This window comes from Cydia splendana, chromosome 19 (assembly GCF_910591565.1).
Source record: "Cydia splendana chromosome 19, ilCydSple1.2, whole genome shotgun sequence".
Classification (NCBI taxonomy): Eukaryota; Metazoa; Arthropoda; class Insecta; order Lepidoptera; family Tortricidae; genus Cydia; species Cydia splendana.
Window position 1 is genome coordinate 1511769 of NC_085978.1, and position 12693 is coordinate 1524461.

General features: G+C 36.3%; 2 protein-coding genes across 3 annotated transcripts in view; both read right to left on the minus strand.

Annotated features, from left to right (window-relative positions):
- Positions 1 to 4787: 4787 nt before the first annotated feature.
- On the minus strand, positions 4788 to 10221 carry LOC134800401 (uncharacterized). 2 transcript variants are annotated; one of them, XM_063772900.1, is made up of 4 exons: positions 9935 to 10221; positions 8816 to 8938; positions 8238 to 8262; positions 5789 to 5911 (listed from the first exon to the last, which is right to left on the minus strand). In XM_063772900.1, exons 1-4 carry the CDS (start codon positions 9974 to 9976, stop codon positions 5796 to 5798), a joined length of 306 nt encoding a protein of 101 aa, XP_063628970.1. In that variant the 5' UTR covers positions 9977 to 10221; the 3' UTR covers positions 5789 to 5795. The 2 variants fall into 2 exon arrangements, with proteins under 2 accessions (XP_063628968.1, XP_063628970.1); XM_063772898.1 differs by lacking the exon at positions 8238 to 8262 and having other exon boundaries at positions 4788 to 5911.
- Positions 10222 to 11501: 1280 nt separating this feature from the next.
- Positions 11502 to 12693, minus strand: part of LOC134799837 (protein strawberry notch) — a 55420-nt gene continuing 54228 nt past the window's right edge. The window contains exon 31 of the mRNA XM_063772235.1: positions 11502 to 12629. The gene's annotated coding sequence lies outside the window, so the exon portion shown is untranslated. The remainder of the gene's footprint in view (positions 12630 to 12693) is intronic.

Below are 12693 nucleotides of genomic sequence, written 5' to 3' on the forward strand. Positions count from 1 at the left end.
AAAAGTACATCCGTTCGGCCACAATTTTGGGGAAAGCCAAAAGCCGCGCGTGGCGCTGTCGCCACCTAGCAGCCATATCTGTGCTGATCGTAACAGACGCGTTTTGTTAGAGAGTGAGTCTTCGGTACCTAGTACTATTATTTATTCTGTGTCAGCGCTATGGAAAATAGCGTCACTGTGCAATTGCACCAAAGTTGCGTCGAGAAGCAGCCATAGAGTTGACTAGTCGCTGACGCTCTGGAGACGCTAGTGTGCGTCTCTTAAGCGTCTTCTAGTTTAGTACATAATAAATCAATGAGAAACATTTCCGAATTACGATCGTATTTTGAAAAGTTTGAATCATTTAGTGTAGTGTTAATAAGCGTAATATTAGTACATATACTAAGGACAATGACCTCTAACTATGCTAATATTCGACTTTTATAGTTTAAGTCTAAAAATGTTCATTATGTTTGTATTATAGCTTTGTTTATACTTCGATGGTTGTAAACAATCGTCCATGCAAGCATACAGTCAGCAGCAGAAGTTGCTGAGCGGGCCAGGTGTTCTAAATGATCTTGACGCGACTTTATTGTTAAGAGAATAAGAGCGTGTCAAAGTAATTTTGAACACTTCGCCCGCATAGCAACTTCAGCTGCTGACTGTACATACTGTATGAGCGCTTTAACTCCGAGCTGTCACATGCACCTTGTCGACCGTTTTCAGAAACCCTTTCGCTGAAGAAGTCAACTGACGCGCGCGGCTTCAGTCCAAAATCAACCTTCGTGCCTTCCTACAAGGTTCAAGATCACGCGCCGCGCACGATAGGCGTGGCGTTTAAAAGTTAAAAAGATATTTCACTATAATACAAACATTATATAATGCAATGTAATTAATATAGGTACCGTTTGGAACTTGTAAAACACATCTAAAATCATATAGGAGCTACGTCCTAGTCCTAGGCTACAATAATTTAGATTAGACCTTACCTTACACATAGTATCAGACATGTAGTTTCCTTAAACACTACTAGATTTAAGTCATTATGAGTACTTTAAGCAGTGTATTGGTTGTTAAATTAAAAAAACTCCCTTGAGATCATTGACGTATATCTCAGGACTGGCCTTACGGGCAATAAGAATGGGGCCAGTACAGCGGTGTGACATCGCTACAACGCGATTGGTTGATGAATTTGCATCCCGCGCGCGATTGGTCGCAACTAGTTGCGTTAGACTGCACGATTGGCTCGAAGTCGTGAGTGACACCGCTGAACTAGTACCATTTTAAGTGCCCATAAGGCCCGTCCTGAGATATATACGTCAATGCTTGAGAGTTGAGACTAATACATATTAAATATATATTTTATTAGAACCAGTCAGTTACACGAAAATATTCCGACATGCTTCGTTTTGTAACGAGGAACTTTATCTAGAGCGGTTCGCATCATTGGCTATCTGACGCCGGCACGGCACTATATATTCGTGAGTGCCTAGTTTTAATATATGTATATTTAATTGTATATTGGTATAATTACAGTTATTGGCAGAGACAAATTAGTATAATGTTATGGTGATTTGTTTTCATGATTGCATTTTTTGGAATCAATAAACTGCTTAAAGATAATTTATTGCAATTTGGATATCGAATAGGCAAATTTTAAGTCGTATCTGCAACATTGTCATAAAATTAAAAATTATGGCTGGCTAATAATATTGCGAACAAAGATATTTAAATTAAAATAAAAAGAAAACCAAATTATGAATTAATTTACGTTATAATATTTAAAATAACTAAACCGCAAACAGTAAAAATATTTGAATATTTTTGCCTTATTCGATATCGATTAAAATATGTAATAATATAATCATGCAGTGCGTGATATGTGCATTAAGATAAATGAGACAAAATTATTGCTATCTTTGATATAATTTCTCTACATTTATCTATCTACAAAGAATAAATGCTAATAAATGCAACGTTTTTGGTAACGTCATAAAAAACAAAAGCTATAACATAAATTACATATAATATACATAAAATAAAAGCATGCATAAACAATTTTAAAATTTATTTGCACGACTTGTAGTTATCGCCTTCGGCTCATATCATAAATATCTGCAAGCCGAAGCAATTAGTAAATTACAGTCGGTTACAAATGTTATGTACGGTTATATTGTACACAATGTTATGTAAAACCGTAGGGAAATAAGAAGTAGAGTTCTCACTCCATACACGAACAATCGACGTACAATAAGTTTGAGACGAGCTTTTTAAAAACTTAGTTTATTTACTACACCCCTTTAACCTCTCGTCTATTACTGTTATAACTAACACGGTACTTAATCGGGTAAAACTTACGTTTATTTATACAATTCCTCGCCAGTCTGCCCGCCAGTGTGGCCATGAACGTAACGTCACATTCGAAACGTCAGGCTATAAATAAACGTAAGTTTTACGCGATTAAGTCCCGTGTTAGTTATAAAAGTATGAGGGAAATCGTGTTAGTTTAAATCAATATTCTCTCGTCTATTTATGATATGGATCCTGACTTTTTAGTCTTAATTGTTGCATTTTTCTCGAGAACATTTTTTTGTGCTCTATTCGGCGTAAGCGATATTAAATCACAATTTTTGACAACCCACACATACGAAATGATAGCCATGTATGGAGTAACCACTCTAAACTTACTTCTCTAACGTGTAAAATACGTGTGTACAATTTTGCAATAACCATCCATAAGATATAGTCCGACAAGAAATTGTAGAAAATAAATGAGGGCGCCACTTCCTACGTAATTGTCACATTTTTGACTTTAATGCTTATGGCAACAATTTAGTATGGAATTTTTTTAGTTCCATTTTTTTATTTTCACTATTTTATGTCGCACTATACGTTTGTATTATCTGACATTCCAATATTACATTTTTAAATTACATCGATATTTGTAATAAAATGCCAGACTTTCACAAATAATTAACATCACTAATCGTATTATCCTATAGCACGCTATGTTAAATTCGATCCAACGCATTCACAAATTGACTACAGTCAGAGAGGAGATTTACTCAATTTAGTCACGTAGCAAAAGACATCATTGAGGCTTTTAATCGTGCTAATATTTTCAGCGCACTTTTATCAAAGTCTTGCAACTCACCCTTTCTTAATTGTGTATGGGAGAAAAACTTAATTAATATTTTATAGATACGATGTCGTACTTTTATAACTAACACGGGACTTAATCGCGTAAAACTTACGTTTATTTATGGCCTGACGTTTCGAACGTGACGTTACGTTCGTGGTCACAGGCAGACAGGCGAGGAATTGTATCAACCATGGTATCAACCATGGTATAATAATATACTCCGCCTGGTACTCCATTCCCGTCTTTTCTAGGTCACCTAACTGACACGGGCCTACGTCATCATGCGACAGCGCTATATGATAATATGCGATAGCGCTATATATAGCGGCCATGTTGTTGTGACGTAGTCCCGTGTCACTCTGGGAATGGAAGACCATGTTTTATTAGACTATGGTATCAACATCTTCTTGCTGCGCGGGTTCTGCGAACTACCCGCACTTGATCTTGATTAGTCCAGCGTTAGTTATAAAAGTATGAGTGAAAATCGTGTTAGTTTAAATCAATATACGATGTTGTCTTTATCTAACTTCAGTATAATTTATTAACTATTCTATCTCTCTCTGCTACAACGACTGACATTCACAGCAATAAGTTATTCGAACTTCATTTTACATCGATTTTGTGGTCTAATAGAATTAGGCTGGCCTTAACACTTTAAAAAAATCATTAAGTGAAGAAAACTCACGTATATCAAAGTTTGGGTAGATGGGGGCAATCTCGAACGGTGAAAAATCAACTGAACGAGAAGTACTTCATGTTACAGCCACACTTCCCAAGACTCCTTAATAACGGGTTAATAAGGCGTAAATGCTGCCAAAACAAAGTGCTTCCACTTTCATTGATATTTTTGATTTTCGAAATTATTCCTTTGTCGACATTACCCCAACATACCTACGTGCACAGTTACACATTATTAAATTTCATTATCAATATAATACAACACAATACCTATATAAACATCAATCAAGTACATTTAAATATTGCAAAATATTAGTAATCTGGGTATGTCTTTATTATTTGGTTTGACATACAACAAAGCTACATTTCACACCACACATGATAGCCCAATTTAAATTGAGCAATTTTTAATCAACAGCACAACTTTCTCTCTTTGATCAACTAACCTTTTTTAATAATAAAAAAGTTTTTGTACGTCACTGGTATGAAAAGTGTCGTGCGTATTTAATTTTATCTATATGAGTAGAGTATTTGCATCAACGGGCATAACAACAGCTAACGAGCAAATCCTGTTTCATTAAGTATTGTATACAATAGTGATGTAATCCAGCTTTTCCATCTTGTACCTAATAAGGCCACTCAGCAACTGAAAAAGCATCATATCACGATTGTATAAAATACTATTGCAGAAATCATAATAGTTTCAAAATAAACTGTTTAGACGACAACAGTTTCACTCTCTTGAATTTTTAGTCGCTATTGGCGTCATGTTTCGGGCCCTTCGGGGGTCCTTCCTCAGGCTCGAGTGCTCGCGGCGACTGCAACTCGTGCACTGATCCACGCACCCAGCCAGCACCGCAGCCGCCGCGAGCACTCGAGCCTTAGGAAGGACCCCCGAAGGGCCCGAAACATGTCGTCAATATCGACTAAAAATTCAAGTGAGTGAAACTGTTGTCGTCTAAACAGTTTAAAATATGTCTCACGAAAGTTTAATATCGAGTTTCAAAATATGATCAAAAAAGGAAAGTTTCACATAGATTCCCTACATTATTTAAACATAATAAACATCAGTCATTTCACTCACTCGTTTGAGATCACCTAATTAATCTAAACTCATGATACCTATTCAATCAGGTCTACAATGTGAGCTCTAAGTCTTATCACGTAAGGTACAATTTCGATTGGGGCTGTTTAGTATAATAAGATGCAGATGCCCATGTGTGAATATTTTAAGTTATGATACTTATATACTCATATATCATCGTATTATTAATTTGCTATTTTAAGTGTGTTCGACACAGTTGTGTATTAGGAAATGGTTGCTAAATAATTAAAGTTTAAGTAAGGCCAGAGATACAATGATGAATCGAACAGTAACATTATAAGTAGGTACGGTACATGTATGAACTGTATACTTTTTTTTTTACCAATATATCTCAGGCCTAAGATATATATTTTCTACAACCGTGCTTGATACTCTAAAACTAAGTTATTGGCACATAGTTCGATTACATAGTAATGATCAATTTATTGTTCTTAGTTAAAATCTGTGATGCTTTGACTAGTAATGTTCATAAGGGTACCCTAGTGGGTCTAATGTGAGTGGTGTGTACAGTACTCGGTACTCACCAGTATAAGACAGTCAGTAAGTTGATGAGAGTGCAAGGGAACTATTTTGGCACTTCTTGAAGTGGCATTATGTGAGATAGGATCTATAGAAGCTTGAGAGAACCTGATCCTCTTGTATAATTCCTGTTTAGTAGATCCTATAGACCAGGAGTCTTCAAATTATGGCCCGAGTGACCTTACTTTTGGCCCCATACCTTCTTTTAAAAAGAAAGTCCTAGAGTCGGCGACCGTGGCTCTCGGGTCAAAAAGCTGGGATACTCCTGCTTTACTACTTTTGTGTACTGTTTAAACATGGCTGTACTAGTCTCCTGTCTATCGCTGATGAGCCTGCATGTGCTGGTCAGCGACCGCTAGCCTTTGCCTCAATTTAGCAAACTTCCCATGCACCAGCCGCAGCTGAGCCCGCAGCCGCGCGGACAGCTCGCGCTGTAGTTGCTGCACCTCGACCAGCTCGCGGCGGAGCGCCGTGTAGTCCGACCGCACCTAGAAGAACTCGCTGTGAACTCGGGCGGGGAAGGGGAGATAGATGCTTTCGTGTACTGTTAAAAATAACTCTATATCAAGAGTTGCAGTTAGCTACATGTAATACTAATAAAATGTGATATAAAGAATTTCACCAGCTGCGCTTATGAATGCTGCTTTCTTTATTTTTCTAAGAATGCTATGACGCTGAGTTATTCTTAACTCTGTTTTTGTAAGCCAAGCATTTTGAGAAGTATTAAAAAGAAGCGTTTGTAAGCGACCCTGGTGGAATGCTCGTAAATATACTATTTTAGTGGTTTTCTGAAAGTGAAAACTTCTAGGTAATTTAAGTGGTTCAATACTTGCCAACACTCTTGTTATACATAGAATTATTTTTAGAACAGTATACTGGAGTAGTGATATGCTTATTGCGACACAAAAAGTATTGTCAGTAACATTGCAGCCTTGTATTCAAGACCCTAGTCCAAATTAAATGGAATTTATAAATCGGCGTCAACAATAAGATGTTATCATTGCATACACTTTGGTCAAAGCATGCCATTACTCTGAAAAAAAAAGCATCTTCCCTCGTCGTTTGAATTAGATTGAAAACATGACACAGATGGCGCCCTCACTGAAGTATAGTGGGCATGAGAACCAAATACATAAAGCTGTCGTAGCTGGATTTCATGATATGGAAAATAAGTTCACCGAAAATATTTTAGATGATGCAATAGTTACAAATATAATTCCGTAGATTATAAAGATTGGCAGGCCACTGCTGTGCCCCAGATAATATATATATACTGGTATATATATATATATATATATATATATATATATATATATACCAATAAAACGTTTATGTATTACACCTTTAAGTTTCGATCGTTAGTTTCGTAAATCTTTTTTCAGTTGAGTTATTTTCCACTTCTATTCAAAAGTCAGATATATTACCAAGATAAAACCTGATTTAGGTTCTTAAAGTATCCTTTAGGTAAATTTTGATCCGTTGACGAAAAGATAGATGATACCTATAATTATTCCACACTGACTTTTGAACACTTGCGTTTAAACGATGACATTATGCTAAAATAAAGTGCATAACACCATCGGTACTCAAGTTAACAGCTCTAGAGGCTCAGACGTCCCAGAATGTATACTGCATATTCAATGAACACACCTTTATTTTATCAACTGTATTTATTGTTTACCCATGTACCTATATTGCATAGATAAATATATACTGTAAAATAATTACCTATCGTGAGAGACCTTTACTCTCCACGCCTCAGCTTGCTCGATACAAGAACAAGAATGTAGATCCGTGTTCGTGTCTGTATTAACTGGAGATACAACATTATATTTACACGTTTTTGGAACACCATTAAGTGAAATTGTTAAAAGCCCTAATTTCCGATGTCCACTTAAGTGGTCCTCAATCAGAACGTGTTATTGAGCAGACGCAGGGCCGCTGCTCGCATGGATGCGCTCGATCGAATATGCAGTAAACCTTGACGAGCAATACAGTACACTGCCTAGTTCGAATGTCTTGGAAACACTCGTATTTATATCTATCAACTTAGTAATTGTTTTAAGTAAACTGTTTAGTTAGTAAATTAGTCAATTAGCTAATTTAGCCTAAAGTTTTTTGGTTGGGGACTGAAAATCAGCTGTCTCTTTGAGTCTTACCTTACAAATATTTGTAAATTGTACCTGCATTGTTTTTATTTTGTACTTTTTAACTTTTTGTATCTACCTATTGTAAACAGTGCACTGTATCGCTGCCTCGAAGACGCCCTAGCCATAATAATAAGTAAACGTGTGTGCCGACCGAAACGGCCGGTGGTCATGAAGCGGGCCCGTCTGCGGGCTTTGCCGGCCAACCGTAGCGTTGGGCCGGGGCTAATACCGATAAGCATGAACCTTGCGGCTTGGGACCTCTTGTTACAATTGTAGGTATTGCAAATACAAGTTTATCACAAATAATGGACTGAGTGGCGCAGTCGGTAGGATCGACTCCAATATGCTTTAAGGAACATTAGTAAAAATAAAAAGTCCTATTAAATGTAATCAAAAAATAGTGTCTCTTGGTGACTGGTGGGAGAGAATACTGCTCAAGAGCAGGGTAGTAGAATAAAGAAAGGGAGACCTTTGGCCAACAGTAGAAGCTCTAAGTTCTTCAATCATAAATACATTAAAAAAACTGTTTGCATTGGAATGGATAAACTTTGTATGTAATAACTTTGGATTTATATTGGGGCAGTGTTATTTTTTATTTAATATTTTATGATGGTAACAGAGATCCCAAGCCGCAGCAGAGACAGAACGCTAGTATTCTCCTGACCTTCTGTCAGCGTAAACGCAACTGGCTGAAAACAAATTAGTATGTAGCTTAGTTATAGTATAGTATTAGTGGGTCTCACTACAAATACACTCTGTGAAGATAATTCTATGTCATTATTGATTAATACATATACTAAATATTTATATGTATATTTTTTAGAAAATATTTATATACATATTTCATACACAAATACATTTTTATTTGAATTTATTCTAACTAACAGCTTAGTTATTTTAGTACACAAGTGGGTTAGAATAAGGAAAGTTAGTGTTTGGTGCAATTTAATACAATTCAAATGTTAGATCATTCTTTAGGTTTTCAAAAGATTGAAATAAAACATTTCATACAAAATGTTGATATGCTTGGCAGAATGGCCAAGTCACGGGTTGTATATAAATAAAAAATAAGCAATATTTTTTACTACTCAAGAACAATAAGTTCTTGGTTATATAACCTGTTACACCTAATCCATCAAAATACAAAAAAAGGAACAGTTTACTTCAAAATTTTTCTAAATGCCTGCAAATATTCGAGAAGTGACCGTTTACTGCATACATTATAATACAAAAGCTACTAACCTCCGAGACTGACTTGAGCAGAGTCATGACACACATGTCCTGGCTGTCCACCGGCACGGCCAGGTCCTGGTCGCCCTCCATCTTCCATGCCAGCAGGTCTAGCTGCTCCTCGGTTTGTTGGGCCTGTGTTGATACAGTGTAAGAAAAGTTCTTGATTAGACTGATATCCTGTCTGACCTCACCAGCTTTTTTCACTCGGTGGACTGAATTTAGGCTGTATACTCAAGGAATTCATACAAATTAGTACCTACCATGTGTGTGGGATTGGAAGGGTTAAGGCAAATGTATAGCCCTGGGCTTAACAGGATAGTCAGGGCAGGTAATTTAAGAGTACAATGGCAACTATTTATTACAGAATTTATGAGAGTCTTGTTCTGAATTTGCTACAATAGGGCATCTAATAGCATCTAATAGTTATGCATACTTAGGGCTGCCATCCGTCCAGGTTTCCCCAGATTTGTAACTTTTTAAAACTTTTCAAACTTTTTATGTGAAGAAACACCTCATTGAATTTAATTAGGGGCATTACTGTGTACAAAAAAAGTATAATTACATGTCTGGGGAAAAAGTGCAATTTATGCCAAATGTCCTGGGTTTTTAAGTCTTGGTCTGGGTTCGGCGAATTTAGAGATAGAAGCCCTATGCATACTTAGCATAACTATGCTATTAGACCTGTTCAAATATTTGGCAGTGTTTCATGACTAATGGGCGTGTTTATTATCGCACTCTTGAATGAATCACACATTAAACATACACGTACAATTTACACTGTGATCTACGCAGTTAACATCGGAGACGTAAATTTATTTTAAGAAAACAATTTGGCACTATAATTCTATACGTAGAGGAAAAGTAAGGAAAATATGATCATGTCGGAAGTATAAAAACAATCGGCGTTGCAGCTTTTCTTGAAATAAAGCTTATACGTGACATTTTAAACTGCAATATGTGTATAGAAAGCAGCACATAGAAATAACCAATATCCTAGTACCAGTCGCCTTTGCCCTTTCGGCATCCTAACATTTATACTTTATAGGCATGTAAGGGCGGCTCTGTGACCCACTTCTGTAATACCGCTTCAAACAAACGTAACCAAATAGAATAAGGCAAACTACTCACCGTTTCCTCCAGGTCTTCCATCGTAATTTCTTTATCACTCATCTTTAAGCCGTAATTTCGAATTCTTCAGTCAATTAATTAGAAAAAAAACATAAGCCAGAAAAAGCGAGGTGACCATTTTCAGGAAACTGACGTTTATTATGGACTAATTTCGACAACACTGATGTAAAACGAATTTAACTTTGCTGAAAATACCGAAATAAGATTTGCGGATTGCTACTTTAGCACGATAGCAATAAGGTGGAATTATGCTTATTATAAACTCAGATACTTTTGTAATTAGTAGAATAAATTTGACCCATAGCAAACGCATCACCCATCATGAAATCGAAACGTCAAATCAAATATTGCGCTTAGTTATTGCAATATTGAGTATACGCATTGATACGCATACGTATACGCATACGCAATACGTTAATAAAATTTAAGTTTAATGCATAAATAAAATTGACCACTCAAAAAGACACATTGCAATTTCACTTTTATGTGTATAATTTGATTTTGTGGCAATATGTTATATGTATGTCGAATACTATTTTGGCATATGAAACGCTTTACGAAATTTACGTCAAAAAATTGAGGCCACGCATGAATCTAGTATGAAAACTGGATCTGCCATGAGGGTGGGGAGAAGTGACAGAACAGGATAGTCTTATGTATCTTTCAGTAGGAGTAGCAGCGAAAGAGCTATTATTGTTTGTCCTTGTCACAGACTCACATTTTATTTATTCCCCACCGTTTTTTTAGTATGGATTATGGTGGGCAACAAATGAATTCGACCAATCACAATGTCGCATTTGCATATGTTTTGTCCCTCACGGAGGCACGCGTATACCACTTCTATACGAGCCTACCTTCTATGAGGCCACGTCAACTAATATTTTTCACCTCAGCAGCTCGAACAAGGGTACTTTGCTTCTTAAAAACAGTGAGCAAAATGCGATTTTGCTCACTGAGTGTGTCTTAGTCAGTGAGCAAAATGCGATTTTGCTCACTGAGTGAGACAAAATGACATTCAAGTGACCTTTATAGTCAAATGTCATTTCAACATGCGGGGTCTAATACAAGTTCGATATACTTGGGTTCTATTATCTCTGTCCCTCTAGGTATGTTCACACTGCTTAGGGTGAAAAATTTTGTGTACTACACGAGATCAAAGTTATTTACATCTCGTGCGCTTTTGAATCCCTTACTACGCTCAAGATTCTAAATTAGATTCACTCGCTACGCTCGTGAATCTATTATAGAATCTTTCGCTTGCACGGGACTCAAAATAAGCACTCGAAGAAATATCAAACTTTGATCTCTTGTTGTACAAATAACTATTTCATTATCGCGCTGAAAGTGAAGGTGTACACTTAGGCATTTATTATTATACATATTTCCCTTGTTTGTGATTTATTCTGATATGTACTTGATAAATTATTGTCCTAACACCTGAGAAGTGGCGATTTCTTTTTATTTATACCGGAATACCGGTAAAGGTCAGAAGTTCCCGCACTGCAGCGGAAAGTAGGTGCTGCTATTATTTCAAAATAGTGTCTATTACGGTAAATAAAAAACCAGATCGTATTTATATACATTTATTTGTCTTTATTCATGAAGACAGACGAGATTTAAAGTGCCATGACTTGAGTACTTTAGTTTAGGCGCAGAGTAGGGAAAAATACAGATACCTACACAAATCACAAAATTTTTACTTCAATCCAAATGGTCCTCATTCCTGGCGTATCTGGTTTAATCCCTACTCTGTGAGCGGATATTGTAATATTTTACATTATTCCTGTATTACCCGCAATCAGTGCGAGAGACTAACCTCGTAAAAAAACCGTAATTAATTCAACAATTCCAACTAATAGATATAGTGTGTTGCAGATTTATATAGCAATTATATGTAGGTATGGCAAGAAGTGTTTAAAATCGTAAATAAATTCAAATCGCATTAAAAAAAAATCGCGTTTAAATTAAGATTAAAATGCCTATTTCATGTGTTTGTACGTATCGTACGTAGGGTAATTCGCCAGTAACTGGCCACTTTTAATAACTGGCCACCCCAAACCAAAAATGAATAATATTCACCTATAAATAGAATTCATTTTAGTATAAGGTGGCCAGTTATTGAAACCTTACTAAAATGAATTCTGTTTATAGGTGAATAGAATTCATGTTTAGTACTGGCGAATTACCCTATATAGCATAAAAATAAAATTATTAAATTCCTACAATACATTAACTATGTAAATCCGCAGCACACCTAGTGTAGTGATATAATCAGATATCGCAGTATTACAGACAGCTAACAACAATAATCATTACCATTAGTCGCTGGCGTTAGGGCCATTTTTATAAAAAAACACTTAGCCTTACCTAGCACGTGCTCTTACTATCAAATATTTGGTTGATTCGATTCGATATCACTAATCTTTATTATATTCGAAATACACACGATTTTAATCAGGTTTGGTTAAATTAAATAACATTATAAATTATCCATTAATGCCCATTTTAGGCGCATGCACCCCGCAGTTAATATTGCGGAGCAACACGGTAACATCACTGACGTATATCTCAGGACTGGTCTTACCGAGGAATAAGAATGGGGCATGAATGGGGCCAGTACAGCGGTGTGACACCACTACTAGGCGATTGGTTAATGAGTTCACATCATGCGCGCGAATGGTCGTATTTAGTTGAACTAGTACCATTTTTAGGGTTCCGTACCCAAAGGGTAAAACGGGACCCTATTACTAAGACTTCGC